Genomic DNA, 27,396 nt, shown 5'->3' on the forward strand with positions numbered 1-27,396 from the left:
TACAGTGAGTACAGTCCAAAAAAGGTATGTCAATGACAGAGGCATCTTTAGAGGCAGCTAAATGTATTCAGTGTGAATACTCCATTTAATCTCCCTCTCTCCCTCTCACACACACATACAACAACTACCACTGTGCCAGTGAGGCTGATTAACGTGAGACACAAAGGCAGTGATTCAACCACTCCATCTCTGTTAGGACCTCTCTATCTATCAGAACTGGCTTGTATGCTAACATGGGGGTGGGGAAGGGGGGAGTTGAATGACACGTCGTTAAGAGTCTTTCTTCCCGTTTGGATTTATCACTGTAAAAGAAATGCAGCAGTTTGTTTTGCAGCAGGCTTTTAAGGATATGTAAATGATCTGGAGGGAGGGAGGGAGGGAGAGGAAGATGGATAGTCAACTCCATTATTGGCGCTGTCAGAAGTGTTGCAGACAGAAACAATAAAGAAATTAATATAGAAATAGGAAACAATAGATGACAAAAACCAGACTGGGTGAGTCATTACTCAAACTTAGTTAACCAACTCTGGATGGTTTGCAAAAGTTTAAAGATGTGCTGAGCATTGTGATGAATCAGTGAGAACAAAAACGCTGTTAGCAACAAATAAAAACACCCCTGTGGCAGTAAATATAGTCATTTCATGGCCAGGTCCTCTTGATCTGTGGATCAAGGACGTTCTTTTGCTTGCCTGTAATGCCTCAGATGTCGCCCTGCTGTTCATGAAAGTCACACTGCAGAGTCTGTCTTTCTGTAATGGCTGCTGCAGTCAGTAAAGGAGACACTCCCCTGCTGTTGCTATTGGTGGCACAATGAAAAGCATCTGCATGTCACCAGTTAGATGCATGTCACTGTGGTCCTATCCTCTCCCTTCATGAACATATTTGTCGACTAGATGGATTCCTAAAATGCACAATGGAGGCTAATAATAAAAACATCTGTGTGTGTGTATGCATTTGTGTGCTCATCTGATATTGAAGACTTTGGGATGGTGGGGTGTTGAAAGCCAGGTTTCAGAAAGTGATGCTTTCATAAATATGTCAAGCAACACAGCGCTGTGTGGAGGTGGCCGTTGTTGGCATTCAGCTGCAGGTAAGAGAGGTGGGTCAGGTGAGCAGTGCCAGGGAGAGAGAACTGTCAGCTATTGCTTTATCTAATTGTGCTCTCCCTTTAATGCACTAGCGTGCTGGACCTCAGATGCCTGCCTGTTTCACACACACCCATTTAAGAACAGCCAAGGTGGCTATAGAACTGCACATGAAACGGGAAGGGACCAGCACAAGCGAGCCGGGAAGTCAGGAGCTTGGTCTGTGCAGAGGAATATATGCTGGTGAATGTGCGTGTGAGCAAGGGACCATATAAAATGTTTGTGACATAACATACTCCTGTGTCAGTGTCTATGCTGGGGCATCCAGATTAGCAATAGACACCTGCTACGCGGTGAAAGCACTTTTAACAACTGAGCTTTGTCATGACCACAGTCTCTCAAAGGAGGATGATAGTTTAGAGTAAGAGGAACTGCATCCTCCAGTCAACCTAGGTGATATAGTATCAAGTGCTTCATGAAAAATAGTTTTTGTGCTCAAAGAAACCAAGGGGAGGACACTAACTACTGGTCAATTAACATTAAAACAGAGGGATAGTTTTTTTTGTGTGAATGACTGATGTTTTATTTAAGAAACCCCTAATTTAAAATTAGAGCATCACTGCTTGTTCACTGCATGATGACTTGTCTCTTGCCTCTGATTGAAGTCCACATTAGCGTTTTTGGGCTGTGAATGCATGAATAATTGCAGATACTCACTTAAATATATGTGCTTAACAACAATTTTCCACAGGACAACTCATGTTTCATTAAAATAACATCTCTCGCATTGAAATGGAGCAATGGAGGATGCCCCAGGTAGCAGGTTTACCTGGGGTTTGCTGGGGAGTCCGATCAATGCTGCAGGTGGAGGGGAGACAGAACTGGATTCCTGAAAACAAGGGAGTGGGGCGGATATTCAGAAAAGTGGGCATATCTGCCCAAACATAGATAAGTACAATCAGTATACAAGGCATATGCAAAGTGGATCCAGGGAGTTACTGCATGCTATTGAATCCTGCACAGTAAGGATGTATAGCCAAATCAGTCCTTTTGGCAAAATTACAACAAAGTAGAATGAAAGCTGACTCATGTCAAGATCTAGTGAAGTTCTGTGGTTTAGCAGCGATGTGTATGGAAGTACAGTTGCAGATGTTTTGTGATCAATCTACAGTACTGTCCAAAAGCTTTAGGTGTGGACAAATACTGTAGAGTAAGAATGCTTTCAAAAATAGACATGTTAAAAGATTACATTTATCAATTAACTGAACGCAAAGTGAGTGGACAGAAGAAAAATCTAAAACAAATAAATATTTTGTGTGACCCCCTTTGCCTTCACAACAGCATCAGTTCTTCTAGGTACACTTGCACAAAGTCAGGGATTTTGAAGGCATATTGTCAGGTGTATGATTAATAACTTAGGTGCTAACGATCACCCATTCAATATGTAGGTTGAAACAGAATCATGAACTGAAACAGAAAAAGCTGTGTAGAAGGAATACAACTGGATGAGGAACAGCCAAACTCAGCTAACAAGGTGAGGTTGCTTTGTACTTTTGCACAGTACTGTATATTACCAGTCAGGTATGAATGAAGGTACAGTATGATTCTCTCCCTTTGCAAGATTTTGTCTTAAATAAAAAAAGGTCCTGTTAAAGACTAACAACAGATACAACTTCGTGTGTTTTGGTGATAATCCCCATATAACAAGTACTTGGTGAAAATGAACAATTATGATTATGATCATATTTGGCATTGTTCTGCAAAGGTCACCGCCCTGCTGTATGATGTTCACAATAAAAGAAAACAGACTTACACAGAAAACAATCCAGACAATTGCAGTCGAGCAATTCACTCGTCTCGCATGCCATCAAGGTTACTGGCTTACTTGTACAGCCTTTTAATGATATAATAGGAAACCCTGTGTTCTAATAAACACAAGGTCAGTTAGCATGTCTAGTTTTCTCAAAATCTACCGTCAATTAAGCAGGAATTTCACAACAACTACTCATCAGCCTCCGTCTGTTCCAAAGTTCATTGTGGCAAAAGGGCCAGTTATTATATACCAAAATCTTTCATTGCATCTTTCAATCCTGAAGCAGTTTATTTTCAGATACATTATATTTTATGAATAAACATAATGTCACTGAAGTACAGGTTCAATTATATGCTACTTTTATATGACAATTTTGTGAATGGTTAAAAAAAGGTTAAACATGGAAGGGGTCTAGGGAGGAAAGGAGTAGTGCCTTTCATGCCAGTAAAATTAGCAAAATGAATACAACAGTACAACCTAATTAACTTTCCACCCCTCTGAAAACCTTTCAGATTCAGTCAATTTAGCAAACTTGCTCTGCACATGTTCAATTCAAAACAACACATAGGAAAATCCTTTTTCTGGCAGCTCACTAATGTTCAGCTGAAGGATTCTTTTTGTTCCAGCGCACTTTATTAGAGCACAGACTTCAGTGGGCGATTCCATATAGAGCCCATTAATTGGACAGATAGCACAGATACATCTTGTGATTTGCCTGGCTTTTTAGCTGTTCATTGCTGGTAACAGAATTCTGCGTCTTCTGTGGTATGTAGGCTCCTTTCATTGCACCGAATATCAAAATGAAACTATGAATAGAACCAGATACTTACAATGAGGCACTGTATATGAAATGCACAAAATATTGAGGCCATCTGTCATGCACCATTACAACATCATTTTCATCATTCAGTGTCACACCTGACATATATAAAAAGCCACACAATGTACACCTCTTTTCAGGAAGGAATACAATTCAACATGTCATTACACTTATGTCCCAGTTGTATTACATTCTCAGTCTTTGATTCCTGAGCATTAAGATGATATCTTACAGCAAAAAATACAATATCACCTCTCAACAAGGCCTGCTATAATTATAGTCAGATTATCAGACACATTTAATCACAATTTATTGTGATATATTTTTGAAATAATGTATCCATATACTTATTTTCCAGCAAAGAATGTGTACATGTGCTGTATGTTTGGTAGCAAAGTGTTTGCGCATGTAGGTACCATGAGGTTGTATGTCCATAGAGGCTACATACCATAACTGTACTGGTTATTATATTTGAGCATGAGTGTGCATGACGTGAGTTTTTTCAACAAATTAACAGTACAGTTCTCCATCTCCATCTAAGATTGTGCAAACATCATTTAAGAGCGTCATTTCCTTTTGCTTTATAACTGAGTCCATCCAACAGCTCACATAGTAAACAGTATGTCCTTATAGTTATATGATAACTAACAAGATTGACTTCACTCCACTCCAGAGTGACAATAAACAGAGAGCTCAAAGTAAGTCAAGGTAAGGAAAGTTTCCATCATCATTGCAAGGATTGTCTGGACCTTGTATACTAGGCCACCATGTCCGTAGCCTATAACAGAGCTCCAAAAGAGTCTTTTAAAACAGATGTGTAAAATGTCTTTGATGTAATACACAGACTGAACCAGAACATTCATTACTAGTGTATCCAATGATTTAAAAAAAGGTGCACTTAAATAAGAAGTACTGTCCTGGAAGATAATTCACGTCAGTCGCAATAACAGCTTCAGAAAACTTCATACTGCTTTTAGTATATATATTGTTCAGTAAATATGTCATTGCATTCTTGCAGAATGGGGCAATCCTTGAAATATTTTTTTTTGCTGCTACCAATGCAGTCTTTTTTCCAGGAATATCACTGCATGTTAGTGTATGAGGAAGTCCTTGCTTTGAATGCCAATCATCACATGACATTTAGATCTGCAACTTGCTCTACAGTGCACTGGCAGCTACAAACCATGAACTATAAATACACTTTGAGCTACATTTTGTCTGCTGAGAATGAGGTATGATCTCACAGAGTGAGCGACACATATGTGATTTCTGCACTGTTGTACTCGTATCTCCCGCTCCAGAGCTCCACACTGGCGCTCCTGTGCATTGATTCTCGTCTCTGGCCTCTCTTCTGCCACCTGTACCACAGGAAGGACCTCTCTGAACTGACTGGGGTCTCTTGTTCCCCATGCTCCTGGGATACAGCCATACACTCTAGTGTTTCTGCGATCATATCATCTGGCTCCACGTGTGCCAGGTCCACTGAGGGTATGTCTTCGAGATTTGGTGACGGTGGTTCTGTATCTAGTGGAAGAGGATCTGGAGCTGGACTTGTGGGTCCAAAGTCTATTTCCAGTGACGTATCAGGAGATACTGAACTTGGAGGGGATATTGTGACAGTGACCTGTGTTAGTGAAACTTCATGTAATTCTGAGGCTACATCCTGAGGCATGTGAGCTAAGCGATACTTCATAGCTGGATCCAAACAGATAGATTCTGTTGACTGTGAAGGATCCATGGGGCACAGTGTGGCAGGGTCAACAATGGGTAGGCGTGAACTTGGACAATCTGATTGGTAGAAGGGTGGATCTAAATCCTCCGTATTAGATGGAGAGTCAACACTCAGGTCAAATGGATCTGGTTCAGGGTCCATGAACACTGAGTCAAGATCATCTTGATCAAGGGAAGTCAGCATGACTAAGTCAAAGTGGACGAGATCGGCATGGTAAATAGGGGTGGTATCAAGTGGTTCCGGAAGTGGTGGCCACTCTGAGTCCTGGGACTCTGGTTCAGTGTTAGGTATAGTTTCTGTTGAACTGGAAGCTAAGATTGAGGCCGATATCATTTTCTCTGGAGGAGGGTCAGAAGCATCATCTGGAAGGGTGATAATGGGATCTGGATTTGTGTCACTGTCAGTTGGACTTGCAGGAGAGTATGTGTCAAGGTACTCTGACACCACAATAGATGGACATGTGATGTTCGTCTCTAAATTACATGGTGTAACAGTTTCAAGATCAGGTGTGGGTGCATCACAGACTGAGAATGGGCCTTGACTAATGGGTTCAGATGAGGAAACCATGGGTGGTTTTGGTTCTAGTTCTGTTTGGTCTGAGGGTTCTGGATCTGGATCTAATCCTGAATATGGTAAAGACACAGTAGTAGGTTCTTGAGACACTGGATCTGGCGTGTCCACAGTGACAGGATCTGGAGACTCTGAATCTGACGTGATGTCATAATCATGTTCCTCTGGTGGAGACACAGTGACTACAGGTATGGCATACGGCAACTTTATCATATCTCTTTCAATTAGTTCTGACTCTGGGGGTTTCATGCCATCAGGATGAGATGGTTCAGTATCTAAATGGGACTCATTAGCAGGGTCTATATTCATTAGCTGTGGAGTGATTAACATTTCTTGTTCTACTGTCACTGAATCCTGGGGGCCCTCAAGGGCTGCTTCTGAGAAAAGTGGCACAGTACCACACATGGTGACTGGCTCATTAGTGACCATGTCAGATGTACTCACAATTACATGGTCTGGTTGCTCTGGTTCTGGTTCTGGTTTACCGCTAGAGGGCATAGCAGTCAAGTCAAATGGCTCCGGTTCAAATGCTCTAACCGCGCCTGGAAGTATTGGATCCAAAGAAAGTGGTATGGCACTCTCCACATACATTGACTGTGGACAGGCAAGAATGCTTGGGTCCATAGACAGCTGCTTTGGCAGATTTCGGCGGGCGCCTTTCTTTTCTTCCTTCTCTTCTGGACAATTGACAGCTGCATCTGCAGTGCTTTGGCGGATCAGGACCTTGCTTCTGGCCTGGGTGCCCACAGACACTTTTGAAATCTGGGGTTTCTTCTCTCTAGCTCCCCCAGTGCCTCTGTCTACAGGAGTGGTTCCAAGTCCTCCTGCCCCTACCCCTGCTCCTGCCCCTGCCCCTGCTCCTGCCCCTGCTCCTGCCCCTGTCCCTGTCCCTGTCCCAACCCTTCCGCCTAAACCTACATCAGCTCCAGCAGCCATGGTGGCACCTTGGGGAGACCATGTGTTGTAATGCTGCGTGAAAGTGTTGAAATTACTGTTGAAAGCACGAAGCTCTTTACACAGGTCCCTCCTTAGATCAGCTAGCTCTCGACGCATAGCCGAGACCTCTTCCTTCCACTGCATGCTGATAGCTGCAGCCAAGGTAGCTGACTCTTTGATACTGGCCTGGATGGCTTTTGGTGATGGCCGTTCTGGGGCACTAGATCTGGGGGATCTGAAGAGGCTTGGAGAAACAGGCGGTCCAGACAGGGGTTTGGCTGTAGCCCCCATGTTACCTTGTTGGTAAAGCCTGTCTCTTCTGATGGGGCAGCCTAGATCATCATGAGCCAAAGGGGCCGTGTCTGCCAAATCTTCATGTACACTGGCCTGGTCGGGTAAACAACAGTCTTCCTGCACATAATTTCTGTCTGGAAGACAAATGTAAATACGTATCTGTAATATGGCCACAGGTGTGAGCAGCTGGAGAGAATGTGCTTTTTATTGCCACAAAGCAGTAACATCAAATCATGCACTAAATGCCATGAGTCAAAATAAGATAATAGCAGAAATCTACAACAACTAAATGCTAACCTTATGATTATTGCCCCAATTCACTTGTATACCGTAGATGTGAATTGAAGAATTTTTATTCTAGAATTTTAATAATCTGTAATATGATTATACATTACAGTGTTGAAAACCAGTAGAACGTTGTGAAAGTGCTCCCATTTTGACTCATTTCTGTTAATGGCTTACACTGCCTTCTCAACCTTAATTTGTAGCATGCATTCTTCACATCTTTTCAATGCACAAAGCTGAAACTCCTTGCTCCCGGAACACATCACAGAGAATGGACAATATTTCTAATAAATGAGGTGTAAGAACAATCCTTGCATGCTCTTTTGCTTTCAGTTGAGGTAAAGAAATGTGTACTTTGTGCAATGAAAAGAGGCAAAGATGAGCAAAGCTTCCAAACCATTTCCCATCAATCAGGAAGTATAGTATGAACCCTATTGAAAATGTGAGGTCCAGTTTGATTGATTCGAAGCACCAACTGCCCCATGTCCAAAATAGTGGAGAAATCCATCAGATATCAAACTCTGTATCCTAAGAATGCAAAAAATATTTGAGTTTACTGAGAAAGCAGTGTAAGCAAACATTTATAGGTATGAAAAACTTATTATAAGCACATCTCCAGATGGCCACACCCCTAACCCTCCCTATTATAGTCCAGCTGATGTTGTAACTTCATGAATCTACAGTGGGAAGCGGTAGAATCCACTCAGACCTCTCGTCCAGACACTTTTTCTTCTTTTCTTCCCACATTCTTCATCTGTACAAGGATGTATAATTTCCTCAGTGAATCCAGCAATCATGGGAATTGTTGCAACCACCAGCAGCTTACAATTTATAATCCAGGCTCAGTATCAGAAATAAATGCATGTGTCAGCTGAGTAGGTTTAGATATGTGATATATGAAACTAACCAGTGTGACAGCTCAGTTACAAGTATATTCATTGTCAGTTTTACATTATCCGTTATCCAGGTCTAGACATAATAGTGTGCAGCTCTGTAATGTCATCTCATTGTGTGTAAGCATGAGCTTTGCAATGAGACAAAATAATTTCTGTAAAGTAAACAATCTGTACGCGAACAAATGTCATAGTTTATGCTGTAAGATTTGAGTGTAAACTGGGTTTACAAGTGAACAATGCATACTTTGCATATGGCATTTCTTTGCCCAGTTCACACTAAAGCTGTAAGTATGCTAACAAGTGTCACCATGTGCCGTCATAAAGAAAGTCAGATTTCCAAAAATGTTGTGGAAAAAGCTGTCATGTCCGTATTCTGACCTGATTTTATTCCAGACATTTTCCATTTGTGATTTTCAATAGGGTTCATAGCTTTACTCTCTGATGCATCCATTGGATGAGCAGATGAAGCACTGTATCCAAAATACAGTAGGATGAACTAGCACAGCTCACATGTGGTAGCTACGGTAATCATACGTCCATCAAAAACAATGGAAACATACAAGAGTGATTCATGCAAAGATATGAAGCTGTTTGACAGTATAGCCAGTTTGCACTTAACTATTCTATATTCATCCATTAACACACGTTAATGCCAAATGTAAGCTTTGTTGTCAATTTGTAAGTACAAACAAATATTTCAACATCCAGGAAGTCACACGTTGTATTGCACAAACTAATTTTTATGTCCAGTCGCCCTTACCTGTGGTAGACCTGATGGTGGAGGTGACGGTGGAGGCCATGGGGGGGATGCAGTCATCGTCTTGGGAGTAGCCGGCCTGGATGGCTCGCAGGTAGCTGTGACTCCGGGTTCTGAAGCAGCCAGGCAGGTCCAAAGCTTCCATGGCCTGGGATTCCACTTCACTGAACACTGACTCACACACTGATTCAAACTGGCCATTTATTTCTGTTTCACTCACCTGTGAGAAACAAAAGCCATAAGCATGCTTTCCCCATTGTTAAGAAAGAGATGATATTTCTTTATCTGGAGAAATTAATTGGTTGGTTGTAAAAACTGACATTATGCTCTGTCAATTTCCCTTACAATAAAAATACGGCTTACTGCAAAAATGAACAATGTGATGTTGATTTTCACGAAATAAAGGTCACACGGTGTCAGAGAGGATTTGCTGTTAATGATGACCAGAATAATTTGTGTTTCCTGCTTCAGATGTGTGCGATGCACAGTATCTTGTAATGTCTTTGATGCTGACTTGTTAGAAATGGTTGTTTACTGAGTATAAATTCTTTGATGGTTATCACTCCACTCCCATTTGGCAATATCAAGAATCAAAGATAAACATCTTGTTCTATTGGGATTTGGAATTAGTAGCAGTTCAGTTGAGCTTTTAAAACTCTGAACAATCAATATGCCTCCCTTTCAAGAGGGAGATGATTATCTCAACAACCCATGTTGGAGTCTTTTCATTTATCCAGATAAACAATGTGCAAAGAACTGTCATATAAAATAAGAGTAAGTAAAATTAAGTCAGTACAACAGTATGTATATGGTATACGATAAAAGAGTCGTAGTGAGAGTGAAAACTATGATTGGCACAGACATGCTCTTTAGCTGATGTTTTAAATTGTATAACTTTATGGTGAAATTATTATTTTATTTAATTTAGCTGGAGATTCCCTGGGACCTCCTCAGGGTCCCTCAGCAGCCACCAGTGTAAGAACCACAGCTCCCCCAGTACAAGGTAAGATTATCTCCTAATTGAAAGGGTGCAGACTCACCTGACTCACTTGGCTAACACAGCTAGCCTGACTAAGAGTGCTGACGGCCCGCATATAGCTCTGGTTCCTGGAGCGAAACTTGGGAGAGTTGTAGTTGGCAGAGGGATCCAGGGCAATGCTTGGGTGCATGTCTCTGGTGGCTTGCAAGTGGTAGCTCTGACTGAACAGAGAGAGAAAAGGAGAAGCAGGCACGGAGTGGGAATACAGTCACGGTGATGATTTCTTAAGCAAGTCAATTAAATATAATTGAACTAATAAACAAGCAGTTTGACTAGTGGCTACAGGTGTAACATGATGACAACAACAATCAAGTGTTATTAAGAGCAGCAGGCCTCCTTTGGGGAACCTGAACTTGAGAGGAAGAGAAGGAGACACCACCCCCACCCCTCTTCATTGATGTGTTCACCATGTGTCCTTAAAAAGGCAGTTCGATTTCTGTTGTGCCAAAACATAATCAATGTTTGGAAATGAGAGAAAAGCACATCAGGAGCTAGTTAGTGAGCAAGCACTTCAGAGAGCATCCTGGTGTCAGCTAGGTCAATTAAATGTGCTACCTCAACAGTCAAAGAGAGATGCTCAGAAACACAAGCCTGGTTTTGAAATCTGCTGGAGAGAGGACGGATAGAAAAACATAAAGAAACATAAAGAATACTATGTAAGTCACATTATGAATACCAAAGTGAAGTTCCCTCCGTCAGATCTATTTCTAATGACAGGCAGAGATGAGTAAGCAGTTCCTGGGCTTTTTATAGAGATAAACGTTGCTGTTTGGCAGCAAGGAAAATACCAGTGTGATTAAAAGTCACCCAATCCATCTTGTTACGCTGTAGCAAGGCTGTGTGTATTTGCAAAGTAATATCAACCTTCTAAACATCCAAAGACATCCTAGAGCAGAAACATCCAGAGATTAAGTCTGAATGAAGTGGCAAAAGTAAAGAAGAGGGAAATGGAAGGTACTATCTCTTAATTAACGTGATTAATCTCTCAAAACATTTGTAACTCGTTCATTTGTAATACTGTAAACGAAAGGCATGTGCTGGTGTGAGGTATAGCAGTGAATTAAATCATATCTATATTGTGTTTAACAGCGCCTTATGCTTTGCCAGTATGAGCAGATTGCCCCAGGTGACCTCTCATTGACTGGTCTTGAGTGTTTGCTCCGTGAGGTGTCCATATTGGGTATGTCAGCAAGGCAGCAAGCCAGCTGGCTCCATCGTCTGACCACTGCAACATGGCAGCAACAGCGAGGTAAGGGGAGGGGAGGAGCTGAGCCTGTATTCACCTTAAGTCTGCAGCAAAATTGGTGATGTAGTTACGCATGTCACTGTTGATTTTATCCAGGCGGTAAGAGCTGTGGGTAGAGAAGAAAACAGAGTTACTGGGTCCCACAAGTGGGAGTTGGATGGATGCGACGACACTGGGCACAAGTCCAGTGGAACTGGCTCTGTATGGCATTTGTGGTGAACCTAATGTTTGCTTGGGAGTTTCCACCAACGTCCTGCAAACATTAGGGTGATATAGTATGACCAACATGGCCCTCAAGTAATGATAAAAGTTAGCAGACAGAATTGCCTGGTCAAGGCAAGTCTTCTTTTAAATGAGACATACAAGTGACACGCACGCACGCACGCACACACACACAGGTGAGAAATTATAACAAAGCACTTGATAATGAAACGCTGCACACAGAAAACATTTACACTACAACATAGAACAGATATTCTTTCCCTGTGTGGCTAATTAGATTTGGTTAATTAAGCCAAATGAGAATAAAAAAAACCTACCTAACATCCTTCCCTGAGCAATGAAACTTAGCTGAGCTTTTTAGCTGACAAGATCGGATATAACTGCCAGTGCAGGCATAGCAGAGGCCGCCTTCATCCATCCCTGCCTGTAGAGATGTCTATTATCGTTAGTTGAAGGGAGGCTGTTTTGAGAATGCGTTGGCCCTTAATCAAATCACGCCAGAGCAAATTTCCTCTAATGTCTCTGATTGGTGCTAATGCACTTCCATTGTTGGCCAATATAAAGGGAACGGATGATGGGAATCTCACACTTCCTGCCTTTTCATGTTGCCTGTGAAAGTCTTTCTGCGGGTAAACAAATCCCAGGCTCGGCAATAGCTGCCGTGTGCTAATTTCTGAGGAGAACGGTTCAAAGCAAGGCATTTGCTGCAAGAGTGCATATGGAAAGAACAAGGACAAGGAGTGTTAACACAAAGATACAAACTTGAGAGCAAGCGAATGAGGCCACACTGAGACCTAGGGGAAATGTGTCTGCTAGTCCAGAATGTGGAAATCAGAATATATGTTTTCTTCTTGACACACAAAATGCACGCAGAGCCCAGTGGATGATAATTACTTTTCCCCAATGGTTCCAAATATGGTTGAGGATAACAAGAGGAGTGAATCTCATCTTGCTAAGGAAAACTTGAAGAAGGTTAAAGTTGATTTGTTTTCTTACACTTTGCAATCAGTGAATCCATGCACCTCTGTCTTGTAAAACACGCCCAGCCTTTTCTATTCAAGTTCAATGTATATTCAGTTCCAGCCATGTGCCAAACAATCAAGAGCTGTATACAACAGCTGATACCTTCCTGTGAATGGGACATTAGGTAGCAGGAGACAGGCCTTGAGAATAGGCCTTGCCAACAGAAAAGTAGGATAAGTATGCATGACACGTCCCACGCAGCCACAAATCAATGGATTGGAATTCTGTGTTGACCTTGAGATCTGAGGGCAAAATGCTCATACTCAATGCTCAATATGCAATCTGAATGAGTAATTACGTTATGTCGAATCAGGAATTATCGAATGCTTTGCCAGTGTTAACTTTGATTAATTACGGTGCCACAAGAAGGGGGGGAGGCCAAACAAATGTGGGTTATTTCAGAAACTGCCAAAAATGGGTGGGATTGATTGGCTTGTGGTGTTTCGACACCAGGCCAAAGTCATTTAAAGACAAGTTTAGCTGCCGGAGATGGATGTTAATCGTTAATGCTCTTCTCTGCATGTGTGTGCGTGTGTGTCAATGCAAGCTGCTATCAGACAGGGACATATCCTTACTGATTGACTCAGTGACTCATTATGCTAATGTATAATAGTGAAATCTGTCATATGTCATTCAGTTCCCATCGTCATTAATACATTCTTTAAAAATCTTTGGCAGGTCATACTGTCGCACAAAAAAGCTGATTCATATTCAATCTATCATAGCTGTCGGCTCTGCAGCTTACAGGGCATACAGGACCCAAGGGTGAAGTTGTAATGGCAGGGGGGCTTGGAGAGTGTAAATGACTATTAATTAAAACAATCACTGACATCTAACCTTCCTTCTAGTGCACAGGCTTTTCCAAATCAGACGGCCCGTGACAGTGATGTACTCTTTATTAGTGAGATGAACAAAGAGGTGAAACTTGTCAACCACGAGAGCGACAGAGAGCTTGAAAGAGGGAATGATGGAAAGATGGAGGGAGGTGACACAACCTGACAACCTGTTCTCACTTTAACATGATTTGCTTCAGGGAGCCGCCGCTGTCAAATTTGTGTTTGGCCTATCTGAATGCCCCTGCGGGACATCAAATTGCTACAAGAGCAGAGGAAATTCAACCTACACCATGTCTGTCTTAAATCCAATCTAATTCCATCCCAACAAGCCCAATGAACCATAATAGCACAAGAGCTCTCAGGTCAGGTGGCTTCCATATATACATATAAGATTTAAAAAATAAAACGAAAACTGAACAAATGATGAGTGATTCAGCTGATTGGCAGATGACCTGATAATAACATACATTTATTATTGCACTGGACAGGACTTTTATGTAAACTGTGTCTACATTAAATCCTCTTCAGGTCTTTGTCTTAATGTGTGATTTTTAAATGTTTGAGTGTGAAACAAATGTCAACGCCAATGATTATTTCCTCTTCTTTCGCAAAAAGCGGTCTCACCACTGTTTGGTTTCCTGTCCCTTTCGTTTTCTTTGGTATAAAACGATTAAAGAGCAGATGGTTTTGCAAACATGAGTGGGCCGTGTACCTTTCGTATAAGCTGCACTTGAAAAACAGTCACCTTTTGCTACACTCTGAAGCTGCCCATGTTTTCAGCTGTAGCGTTCTTCCAAATAAAGCTATCTACCGCAACATTTTTTTCTTTACAAAAACATAAACATGAATTTTCTTTAAAAATCTAGTGTCTTGATTTGGATAATCAGAACACCGAACTATTGTTTTTGCATGCACATTTATGCACACTGGTAAATTTTGTATATTTTTTTCTACTCCGCATCCATCCTCCTATTTCTTCTTGTGCTGCTGCAATGTAAAACTTTCCTTCTGGGATCAATAAAATCTGATCTTATCTCTTAAATTAGTTTTTTTTCAATGAGTTGTGATCAACATATATAATGAGTGGGACATTTTACAGCTAAGAAATGTAATTTGGACAAACTATGTAATGACACTGTTTTTAAATGACCTCACTCATGTCTTTTCCCCTTCTATTTCTGTACTGCATTTGTGTTATTCATTGGCCAACATATACGAAAACACAGTGGATCTGTGTTTAGTTCATATTGGCTGATATATTGACCTGGCTGATTTATTGGTCTAGTGCTGCACCAAATCGTTCTCATATTGTTGCAATCTGAAAAACTGATTCTTTCGAGGATGCAAAATATAAAGATAAAGATACATGACACATCTTCATTTAAATCCAAGAGGAATGATACCATATTATGACATTCTTAGAGTAGGTTCAGCAGAGTATCAGGACTCTTCACTAATGACACCCTAAATCAATAATGCTGCCGCTGCTGTCAATGGACTCAGAGGCAGGCCACACATAGTCTGATCCATGCTGGTCAATATCCTCCTTTCAGCAGAGTTCAGCAGACTCTTGGTCAAACCACTGAGAGGGCCATTATTCAGAGGGGCCTTGGAGTACAATAACTGCAACTGATAGCCCTTCCTGCTGTTGCATCCTCATAAATCATTCACTGTTTACAGCTATTCAAAACGAATAGTCAGGGGAAGCTTTGCAAGATATGGAAAAGGGAGCATACCTCACTGTAGCTGCCTCATACATTACTTCATAGTCTGAAAGAGCTGTTATACAGGCCAAACAACCTCATCTTCTGTGACAGATAATATTATGATGCTGCCTGATCACAATCCATAACATTCGATTTGTCATTACATATCCTCAGGGACGAATATCTGGCTTTATTATGTAAGCATGCATGGGTACTACTTGAAGGCCACGACTGTAAAACCTGAGTATCTCTCCTGCCCTTCTTCCTCCTCCTGTTATCCTGCAGAGAAACGTCACAAACACCACCCAACGAGCTTATCCTTTATTCTGTTTGTGTGTATATATGTACATGTTTTCATCAGGGTCAGATTAACAGTGGCGAAGCATATTAGCGGATTCTGGTGGTGATGCGGTTTCCTGAGCTTCCAGAGAAAGGGCTGTTCAGCGCAAGAGAGTAGCAATATAAAAACCTCTGTTGAATGGCAATGAGCATGGGGTCAGCAGAGTGAAGACTGAGAGGCGAGGATATGACAATAGGAGTGAGGGAATCATCAGTGTTAGTCACTATGTGTATCACTGTCTCTTACGGTGACTGTCTGACATTACATACTGCAGCTATGTGTCCGTCATAGGCCACACTCTATACTGAGGTCAGACACAAGGTCGTCTTTTCATCATGTCTACAACTGTCAGATTATTTGCCTTTGGGCTTGTGCAGACCAGAAGTAGAACAGACGTACAACAGAAGTTGCAGCAGACCTATGAAGAGTTTTTCTACACAGTCCAGCAAACCTCCTGGATTAAAACGCACTGCATGGAGGAGAGATAAAATAGGATATGTTCACATTGTGTTCTAGCAGACCGAGCAACAGCATCCTAAGCCTTTGCTGTTTGGCTAAGGCTATCACAATCCTTCAGTACCTCCATTCTTCCGCAGTTCCGTGGATAATTTTCAGATTATTTTTAGCCATTGTTGTGACTTGTAATTTTAAACCACAGTGTGCATCTATTAATACATTTATTTCTCCCTCTCTTTCACTATCTGTAGTACGGTAATTGACTAAACATTTATTCTAGTGCTGGGCTGCGATTAGAAATTTTAATTGCAATTAATTCCATGATTTTCTGTGATTAATTGCGATTAATCGCATTATCATGCGAAAAATTTAATAATGAATTCTAAAGTAGTGTTTTGCACACTTTTAATTTAAATGCACTGCTAAATACACAAAGGTGCAATAACATGTGGTTTGCAAACACTTACACAAATAAGGTGCTTTTTACCAGCAGTATTCCCTTTACACAGCAGCAATACAATATTGCTTGTAAATCTCAACTTAAACATTAATGTAATCAAATCAAATTTAAAACCAAAGCTATTTGCCACTGCCAGGGCATTACCTTTTATAGCTTGTTAAAATAAGTTAGTCCAGAGCCACGATCATAACATCATAGAAGGCACCTTCTGAGCAACAGGTTAACATATATAAATCTGTTCTTGTTTTTTTTTCTGAACAGGTATCATCAGAAACATTTTTCTTTTATCAGGGAGCAGCATAAACAGTCTCTGTTCAGTAGCAAGTGTCCCTATTAGAGTGAGGTGAAGTGGTCAAGCACAAGGCATAGCTCCAAGCTCACGTGAACCGGTCGCGGTTGTACTCACCTCGCGCACACGCACGCCTGCTGCCGTTAATTAAATAATGTGTTAACGCGATAATAATGAGTTAACTTGCCCAGCTCTAATTTAATCATACTTAATTGAGAGATAATTCAGTATCTGACGTTGATGAAATAATGCTTCTACTAGCTTTTAGCTACTTCAGCATCAACCAACTAATGCCAGTTGTCCAAGCATGTAATGTCAGGATGTATAAGCTCTGTTTTCCTTTCTACCATGACACTGACAGGAGAGAGACTATCTGGAGAAAGAGCACAAATTTTGTCCACTCAATTTTTCAATGAATTCAACACAATTTTTTTTAAATTAAATGACACATTTCTGCAACCCCAAGTAATTCAAAATGTATGCTGGATATGTTCACTACAAAAATAATTGGGGTAGGAAAACCTGTTTTAAACCCATTTGGTTTACTCTTTGGTGAACATTTGTGTCAGAGTGCATGAAACACACTGATTTTAATCGATAGGTGAGAAAACAGATGATTTAACTGTAATTGGTCATAAATGATGCGAGGCCCCCAACAAATTCTAAAAGCATATTCCTCTTAAACCAAACTTGACCTCAAATTTTTATTTTTATTTTATTTAACCTTTATTTTACCAGGAAAGAAATCCATTGAGATTTTTAATATCTTTTACAAGGATGTCCTGGCCAACTGCAACAAAGTTGACTCTGCTTGGCTCTGGTCACACAATTACCGGAAATTAGTTGTCTCTAACCTCACAGAGTCATTCAAGCACAGTGTGAGTTATTTCTAAACTTGAAGTAATGAAAAGAAATGAAAAAAGGTAATACTGTCAAAAAATGAGAATGTACAACCAGGTTGTCTTTAAGATGTGGCTAAAGGCCTTTGATGGGGACTTCCACACTGAACTCAAACTTTGACTGGTAAATCCATTCAATATACAGTACAAGGCCCGCAAAGCAGAGCAAAGGCAGATAAAAAAAGATTGTGTTTTGAAAGAGCAGTTCTAGGATATTTGTTAAACTGTCACATTATTAAAATAGACTCATGAATCTCGGCTGTAATTACTGTTTTCACATTCTGCTGCGAACAAAGGATCAGGTCCCTTTGAAGGGGGAACAAAAGTGATGGGTTTTTTTACCTCGTATTGCCACCTCTTAAAAAACGACTCTGGAAAAGATGAATCTGTCAAGCACAATGGAATAAGTTGGTGTGTGAAGTACTATAACAACACCATTTTAAACCACAATAGGGACTAAAATAAGACGATAAGTAACATTTGAATAGTTTCATTTATGGACTCATAATTGAAAAATTAACATCCAAAAACTGTTGGAAAGAATTAAAAAAGTAGGCTTTTTAACAACATGTAAGTAACTACAAAAGACAGGAGCAGGAAACGTATTATGTATTTGTGAACGGTGTGTACCCAGTACCATGGTTTATGCTGAAAATGAATGAAAATAAAGATGAAGATGGAGGATATGAGGTGCAACAGAAGGTGAGGCAAAAGATAAAACAGACAATTATCAGGACATACAACACAGTAAAAGCAGCAGGATAGAAAAGAGAATCCATTTCTGACCTAAAACAGCTTTAGAGTAACCTCTGCAGTGTATCATGGGTGTATCTCACGCTACTATAATTGGCTTTGCACACATAACTATTAAGAAAGGTAGATCATTTTAATATTTATGTTAATGATAACACAACCATAGCATTTTACCACCATTACCTTGGGGGGGAATAGCCATTACTGAATGGTCTCTCAGTTATAGCATCATTTCACATGAAGCTACATAACTCTTTTTTTATAGTGCAAGTACTTTGTAATCTAAATTCATCCTAATCTAATGGAATTGTTAATGCTGTAATCATAGTAACTCTCCTTGTATCTCTCCGTAAAATAGTTGTTTGTCTTTATTTTTCTGTGACATTGTCTACAGCTTGTCTCATCGTGTAATCCTCTTATGAGTGCTTTCCTCCGTTGCCCAGTTCCAAAAACAAAAGCCCTCTATTTTCTCAGCATTTAATGGGACACATCCCAGAACAACGCACTGAACACTTTCTTACAGTTGAAGACACTGATATGAACACCCATAAAGGGATTCTAATGGGTACAGGGTTCAGCAATCAAGTGCTTGACACTGATGTAGTGGTGGGACAACAGCACAAGAAAACTGCAAGAGGAAATGTAATAAAGAAAATAAAAAAGTACAGTGTTGTTCAAAACATAAATATATACCAAGCTGAAAAACAGGTTTACTCTTAAAATGCAACCTCAAAATAGGAACACAGAAAGAAGCGTGTCTTGAAAATAATACATCAACACAACAACGTGTGAGAATTGAGGTAATTAAATTTACCATATCACGTAGTTTTCAGGACTTTCAGGCAATATATTGTTTTAGTATGTGATATTTCTAGAAATTCACTGGTACCAATCAAGAGGACAACATAATTATCTCAACTCACTGGGAGATTCATTTACTTATAGTAACAATATTGTGTGCAGAATTTGAAATATTTTGTCTGTGGTACCTCCAGTGATAGTGTCAAAAATGTTGTGTCCCAAGGTTGGATCCCAGGGGACTCCTACCCAGGGGGCACTAAGCTCAATGGCCTTAAATAGAATGCACAAATTTTGACTGGAAAAAACTAACAGATAATATATTCAAGACCCAAAATGAGACAAAGAGTGGTTAAGATGTGTCATCAACACTACATGTGAAGTGAATATATAAAGAAAAAAAGGAAGCAAAAGAAGAGCTAAACAGTATGAATCATTGAAATCTTTAAGCTGCACGTGTTGTACCTCTGGGAGTCCAACAAGTCCCTGGGTCTGATAATGGCCTTGACCAGGGCGTCCGGCCGCACCGACTTCTGAGGCGACGTCTTGGGGCTGGAGTCCGACTCTCCGCTCTCCTCGTCCCCCATGGCTTTAACGTAGCTGCTGCTCCGCATCCGACGACAAGGGATCTCGTCATCCTTCCCATCGCCAGGGTAACCCCCCCAGTCATCCTGGGGTACCTGGGTGACATGGGTCAGGAAAATAGTAAATATAATAATGGATTTTTGGGCCCACTTGGGGATAGCCAAGAAGCTACACTGACAACACAACATTATCACATTATAAAGCAGTTGTGGCAGACATGTAGCAAATGGCTTCCAGTTTATATCTGCAGACATGAAGCCACATTAGCATTTGTTTGGCCACCTGATGAATGTAAATCCAATATTCACTCTCCATTTAGCTCTGCTTTGGTCTCTACTAACTCCAGAGGGAAATATCTGAACCTTTAGCTGCTAAATGTTCCACTGTGTTCACCAGCTACCCGTTAACTTCTGTCTGCTGTTTGGAGCTGAGCAGTGTACAGTGGGTTTTTCGAGTCTTTTTTTTTTGCAAACAGGTGCCTGCTGTGGCTGAAACTTATTCTATGAGAGTGGTGAGAGTGAACCAAAACAGTAAACAGCAGATTGCCACCAAAACCATGAGCTAAAAGATGCTGAAAAGCTTAGTCAAGCTGAGAGAAACTTTAGAATCGGATCATAATTCTCTATGGCTTTGTCACTAAAAGTGACACCTTTCATCCACTGTTGAGATGAAATTGCTGTAAAATGTAACTTGCATTTCAGAGAATTTTTCTTTGGATATTGTTACGTATCAAAGATAATCATCATAATTATTATAAATCTCTTGGAAGATTTAATGTGTTGCCTGTTTCTTCCTACCAACATTACCATTGCTAAAAGCTCATAATAGCACATCTTGAAAGTACATTATATTCCCACCTCTGCATTGCAAGAGCACAACGGCTATGTATTCTTGAATATATTATAAAAGGACTGACATTTTTCACCTAGAGGACTACGCAAATCTAAATGAAACCATGTAAAAGCATAAAAAACATAAAATACAGTGTTATTACATTTTCCAGTGATGAAGCAATGTGCCATTTCATAGACACTTGAATTGAACCCCATACCTCTGGCACAGTTAGTTCCATTGAGTTACACAGGACCATTTTCACGATGAGTCAACACACATTAAAAGCTTCTCACAGCTTCCACAGCTGCTCAGTATTTGAGATTTTCTTTAGTTTGGCCAGGTTATAAACCGCTGAAAACCTTGACTGAAATGCTATTATAAACTTGGTTGGGCTGTTAATCATAATTACTGGCAAAAGAAAGCTTGAAAATAGAGAAAAGGAGCCCTGTCGTAGCTATCTCACGTGGAAACCTGCCATTAAAACAAGCCAGGCAGTTTATACGGTGCAGTTTTCTTCCACTTGTTAAACCAGGTAATTGAGTATCCCGACATCAGCGTCACCATTATCCCATTCAGAGTGAGAAGAGGGTGTCTCACCTGAACTCGCTGCCTGTCTTTGCAACATATAGAGTGAATATTTTATTGAACATTATATCAAACAAGCGATGTCTTGAATGTCAAATGTGGAGTGAGCAGGAAGACAAACAGAGTATCGTGCATGCATGTGCTGTGGCAGTACTCAAGCGAGGTTAATGCACTTTGACATTGGTCTTGCATGCTTTGCTAGAACAGACAATTACGTTATTGGAATCCATTTCAAGCATAGCACATGCTAGTGGTATAATAGTTATAAAGAGAAGATTTGTGAATGCAGATCAGATAGAGGAATCATGATCTTTATGCCAAAGAAAAAGGAGAGTCAATTATGGTACATGTCATTATACAACATGTAGAAATGTTATTATATGATCCTAATAGGTTTCTGTATTGGAGATGGTGGTGTAGCTTATTAAAACCTGCTGGGCTAACTTCACCCACTCATGCAACGAACTGATGATTGTTGCTCACAAGCTCATTTCACACGATACCACTCTTTCTTTTTCTCCCTCTAACTCACACACTCTCTCGTTTTGCTTTAGTTAAACGGTACAACAGAGTTCAACTGCTGTGACAACAACAGTGGCAGCTGAGTCAGGGTCACGGTCAGACCCTCTACAGTCATGCAAAAGCACAAACCTTCTCTTGCTTGTCTTCCCCTGTTTTCCTTTTTTGCTTTTGGGATTTACCCTGATGCACTCTGCTCACCGTGTGCGCTAGTCAGAAGCCTTAGCTGGGCACACATTTCCATGGTCAGTGACCTGCACTGCATAAAATGTGACATTGTCAGTCATTATTAAATTCTATGTGGAAGCTGAAGGCTTCTCTGATGCTGTATCCATCCGTCACTTTAACATCCTGGCAGCCGGATCAGCCTTGGCGCAGAGCCAATCCACCTGGCTCTAGATTTCATTAAGTTAAATCTGACTTGGGACCCTATTTCTTTGACTTTACAGTAACAATGGACCAGAGCTGCACCCAAGAAGAACTTTTAAAAGCTCCCAACCACTATTAATTTAGAAAACTGTATAAATGTGTGATTTTACTGTCTTTTTGAAATCCCTCCGCCAATCAGTGACTAACTCACTACTCACAGGTTCACAATGAACTGGGTGGCAGCTGACTGGCTGTGGCAAATGTCAGGAGGAGATAGGCTGCATTCAAATGTCACTAATGCGTCAGACAAGCGACTCTAATCATTTTCTGATCCAAATGTCAGCTATTGCAAAATAACAATTCTAATGCGATTATTTTTCAAACAGAAATAAAAACAGAAATGATTCCTTCCCAACACTGCATTGCTGTAACGAGTGGAATCAACAGTAAACTATTTAGACATGTCGCTTTTATGAGACACACAATTTGTCAACTGCACGGAAGGTATCTGTTTGTTTATGTCCTGAAAAAATGACTTCCCTGTGACACTAATTCTACTAACCTCTGGCATCAACGCGCGCCCACCCATGATTACTATTCTAACAAGTGTCACGTCTAATCAAAACAGCTTGAATAATTGATCAATTATGGCTTTATTACAGCCCACTCTTTGTTAATTACAGAGAATGCTGGGTCAAAGCAGCTTTTGACTCTTACGTTTCATCTGTGTTTTGTGGTGTTAGCACGGGGCGGGGGGGGGGGGTAGCATGATTGATGCGAATTACGGTGTGTCCTCCTGACATAGACAGGCAAGCTTGAATTAGGAATCCATAAGCTTACTGTGATGCCTTCTCTCCACGAAATGCACAGACACGAACATGCACGCTCAAACACACGCGCGCGCACACACACACACACACACACACACACACACACACACACACACACACACATTCTGATAAAAGTCATTCATCTCCTCTCTAAAAGACAGGCATGCACAAGCTACCAAATGGAGTCAATGGGTTAATTAAGTCTTGGAGGGGTTTGATATTTTTAGACGTCTAATTAATGAATGGAACACCAGAGGACAGGCGCAAGCTGTGGTGAGATTTGTTTAATTTGGATTTGCTGATAAACTGCATAGATTGTAGGGTGTCTCCCTGTGATGATAAAGACACAGGCTGGGCAGCAGCGCACACTCATATTGACTGCTGTGAAAACACACATGGGGTCCCAGCATGCTTAGAGGAGTGGAAATATGGCCGCTTGTCAACATGGACACTCACCTTGACGTAAACATCATGCAAAGGGAAGACATGCGATTCAGAGGTGAGCATGCATCCACAAGCCCGCTGCCAGGTGCAATTATTCTACGCATTTTCAGGGACGTTTTCATGATTCTGTTGTTCCCAAATTAAATGTGACCTGGTCTGTTCCACGGCGCAATTTTCCCTGCAATGACGTCAAGCCCTTTATGAATATGAGCCGAGCTTTGTGGGAGCTGTGTGAAAATTCACAGCTCAAGTGCGAAGATTCATATTTAAAGTTACATTTTCATAATAATACAACTTTTACTTCCTCCATTTAATTGGATTGTGCTCGATAAAGAACAGACATGGTTTGTGGAAATGTAGTTTTTCACACTCAACGACCAAGGTTTTGTTGATGCCCACCGGGGTATGACTTCAACTCCTTACACATACTGTACACTCAAGCTGCTTTGACACTTTGCCAAGAAATAACATTGGTGAAATGGCTCACAAACATCTCATGGCAGGATGGTCCAGACATTGGCATAATAGATATACCTTTACTTTCCGTGCTTTGATCTTTGGCTCTGTAGGAGGCCACGGGCAGTGTGCGTTTGTGTGTGTGTGTGCTGGGTGGTGAGGCTAGACAGGCCTCAGCCAATGCTCCTGCAGTGCAGCAGTGCATTTCATTGATTAACTCTGCAGCTCTATCTATACACAGCACCTCTCCCACTAAGAAACATAACTCAGTGCCATTAAGTTAAGAAACAGAGTGAGAGAGACAGACAGAGAGAGAGAGAGAGAGAAAGAGAGGGAGAGAGGGTTATAGCGTTAGAAGATGGAGTAATGGCTGAGAGAGAGAAAGGAAGGAACAGAGTTAGAGAACTCTTAAAGGTTCAATCATTGGTAATCCCACCCACCAGCCTCCAGCCCCTCATTTCCTCCCACAAGATTGCATGGATACGCTGTGTCTTATAGAGCAGGTGCTGTTTTCTTTTCTTTTCTTTTTCTCTCTCTCTCTCTCTCTCTTCCCACCTCGCAGGGGAGAATGAATACATGGATTCCTTACTAGACCTAACAAAACACCTACCACGCGCCCACCGTCAACTCTTCTCCTCTCGTTTTTCTGTTTCACGCACATATACGCCAACGCATGCAGCATTTTAAAGTCTGTGTGTTGATGTTGTCTTCATGGTGTTTATTTACTGACACTTTATGCTATCAGATGTTAGCATGGGAGTGTAAACAGACACACTCAGTGATAAAAGAAAAAAGGAAACTGTCATGCACTGGAAGGTGTTTGAAAAATTGGACAAAATGAGCCACTGTCAAACTTCCATAATCTTGTTCTTTTGAATCTAATAGTGATACTATGATGCTATTTCTGAGACTAACTCTGATCCCAAGTCACACTAAACGTCTGAGGATCGCCAAAATATCTACTCTTAGTGTCTAACAACTTATAACAAGATTAAGGGTCTATAGCCATGCTAGCAGCTCTGTGAGGCTAAACTTAGGGACAGCAGTGCTTTCAGCTTAATGCTGACTTTAGCATATTAACATGCTCCAAATAGCATGTAGCTGGTATGGCCAATTGCTGATTTCCTGTAGGGGGTGCAGTCTGTTGTTGGTTGTGCATTTCTCTTATTCCTCAGGTAACTGGACATTTGCAGATATGTTGTGGAACATGCGACAGTGGACACAGTTTCCTCAACTGCTGCACAGTGCCCTGAATACACCAGAAATCTATGCAGCCATGAGACCTCTTAAAGAGGCTTTTTCTTCAACTTCAATTCTTACATTATTTTTACTCATACTATCACTATCACTATCACTTCACCTCTCTTCACCTACATTTAAAACCCACAGCTGCAATGCAAAAACACTCTCTAAGGGGTCACCAAACTGGAAACACAGGACATCACAACAGAATTAGAAGTACATATAGGCTGGTGTAAAAACGATACAGTAAAAGTAGAGTTTAACACTTCATCACAAAATAAATCCCAAATATCAATAATGATTAACATAATTTGTTTAGCACTATTTATACAAAAAAATACAAATGAATTATATGAGAAACTACTTCAGTCAAAACACATCAAGCTATTAACCGCAGCTGAGGCCAAGGAAAAACAGGAAAAACCCTTTCAGAGAAACCTTGAGGAGCAGAATAAAGTACATCACACAAGGAAACATGCTCAGAGAAATCTAAAAAAATATATATAACACATATTTTGATGGCAGGTAAAAAAGAGGGTATGTGGTTCCCTCATGCTGTGATGACTCTAACCACTCTTCTGTATGTTTAACAATATTCACTACACCACACCTTTACCCCATCCACACATAACGAATACTTCTGACTTCTGCCTACGCACACCATTATCATGTTTCAACTAATTGGTTCAATAAATTACTTTTCGTATTAGAACCCTGTGTGAGACCTCCCCTTTCCCCTTTCGTTGCCAGCTTTGAGCCAGGTGTTGACACATGTGCATCTGTCCCAAGCCAGGTTAAAGTTGGGTCGCTTACTGACACACAGGGAGACATGTGTCAGAAAATGCATACATGTGACTCCAGTGACATGACAGTAATACACCAAAACTGAGATTTCATATATACTAAAGTGGTCAACTTCAGGTTTTTCCACAGGGCAATGGGTCTCAGTGTTTTGGACAGAATGAGAAACAGGAGTTCAGGAGGATCATGGTATTGAGACACATTTTCACAATAAGATGAGGCAATTCAGACTAATTAAGCACCTACAGTGGTTAATACACCTTTCGGTTGCTTCTAATAGAAGGTGTTCCAACCACAGCTGACTAGAACGAGACCCCAGGGCAAACCCACTGGAAACAGATCTCCCAGTGTGCCTGGCAGTACATTTCCTCATGGAGTAGCTGGAGGAAAGTGCCAAGGAAAAGGACATCCAGACTAATTTGCAAGTCTAATATCTAACTACACAATTTTAAAATATTCCCATAGTAACTCATGATACTTCTCTGTTGTTCAATATTGTATTTTTACCCTTTAAAGTCCAAGTAACAGGGAAAATGTGTTTGCCAGTTTGTTTTCACAGGTAGTAATTAAATGGTCGAAGTTGAACACTGACAGTTTAATATTTATAATAAATTCATAAAAGCCCCTGCCAGTAGGTATGTTTCCATCCACACATTTTTCTGAGCATTTTCAATTAGAGCAAAAAAAAAACTTTAGCTCAGGTGGAAAAGTTGGTGTATCGATAAAAAGCAATATGTGGCAAAGTGTGATGGAAACAGACACAGCGAATAAATCATAACGTACATGGATCATGTGACTTTGACATCCACTGAAGCTTCTACTCCACTGCAGAGAAGAAAAATGGCAGCAGACGAAAACATCAGATCTGTGTGGAGCAACGAGGAGGCTGTAACGTTCCTCAAATGAATACATGAAATGAACATTAATGGCATATTTCCATCATGCTTATTATTTTCCATGCAAGCGTGCATCTAACCGGCATCTCATCTCATCAGTTATCTTTGATCAGGACATGTCGTTTAAGTCTCACATTAAGCAAATTTCAAGGACCACCTTTTTTCACCTACGTAATATTGCGAAAATCAGGATCATCCTGTCTAAAAATGATGCAGAAAAACTAGTCCATGCATTTGTTACTTCTAGGCTAGATTACTGCAATTCCTTATTATCAGGCTGCTCGAAAAAGTCCATTAAGACACTTCAGCTGATCCAGAATGCTGCAGCACGTGTTCTGACAGGAACCAGGAAAAGAGATCATATTTCTCCTGTTTTAGCTTCTCTGCATTGGCTTCCAGTAAAATCCAGAATAGAATTTAAAATCATTCTTCTTACCTAGAAAGCTCTTAATGGTCAGGCACCATCTTATCTTAAAGAGCTCATAGTACCTTACTACCCCACCAGAGCACTGCGCTCCCAGAATACAGGGTTACTTGTGGTTCCTAGAGTCTCCAAAAGTAGAATGGGAGCCAGAGCGTT

At 40.8% G+C, this 27,396-nt stretch overlaps 1 protein-coding gene across 5 annotated transcripts in view; it reads right to left on the minus strand.

Moving 5' to 3' along the window:
• The window catches only part of dlgap2a (discs, large (Drosophila) homolog-associated protein 2a), a 127,896-nt gene that overhangs the window by 19,425 nt on the left and 81,075 nt on the right, over positions 1-27,396 (minus strand). For 2 of the 5 annotated variants that reach the window (XM_046062040.1, XM_046062045.1), the window contains 5 exons: positions 19,721-19,935; positions 11,511-11,579; positions 10,229-10,388; positions 9,192-9,408; positions 1,915-1,974 (listed from right to left, as the gene is read on the minus strand). In XM_046062040.1, coding sequence (XP_045917996.1) covers positions 1,915-1,974; positions 9,192-9,408; positions 10,229-10,388; positions 11,511-11,579; positions 19,721-19,935 — 721 coding nt within the window. The remainder of the gene's footprint in view (positions 1-1,914; positions 1,975-9,191; positions 9,409-10,228; positions 10,389-11,510; positions 11,580-19,720; positions 19,936-27,396) is intronic. The other 3 variants (XM_046062041.1, XM_046062044.1, XM_046062043.1) reach the window with 3 other exon arrangements.

This window comes from Micropterus dolomieu, linkage group LG11 (assembly GCF_021292245.1).
Source record: "Micropterus dolomieu isolate WLL.071019.BEF.003 ecotype Adirondacks linkage group LG11, ASM2129224v1, whole genome shotgun sequence".
In the NCBI taxonomy this organism is placed as follows: Eukaryota; Metazoa; Chordata; class Actinopteri; order Centrarchiformes; family Centrarchidae; genus Micropterus; species Micropterus dolomieu.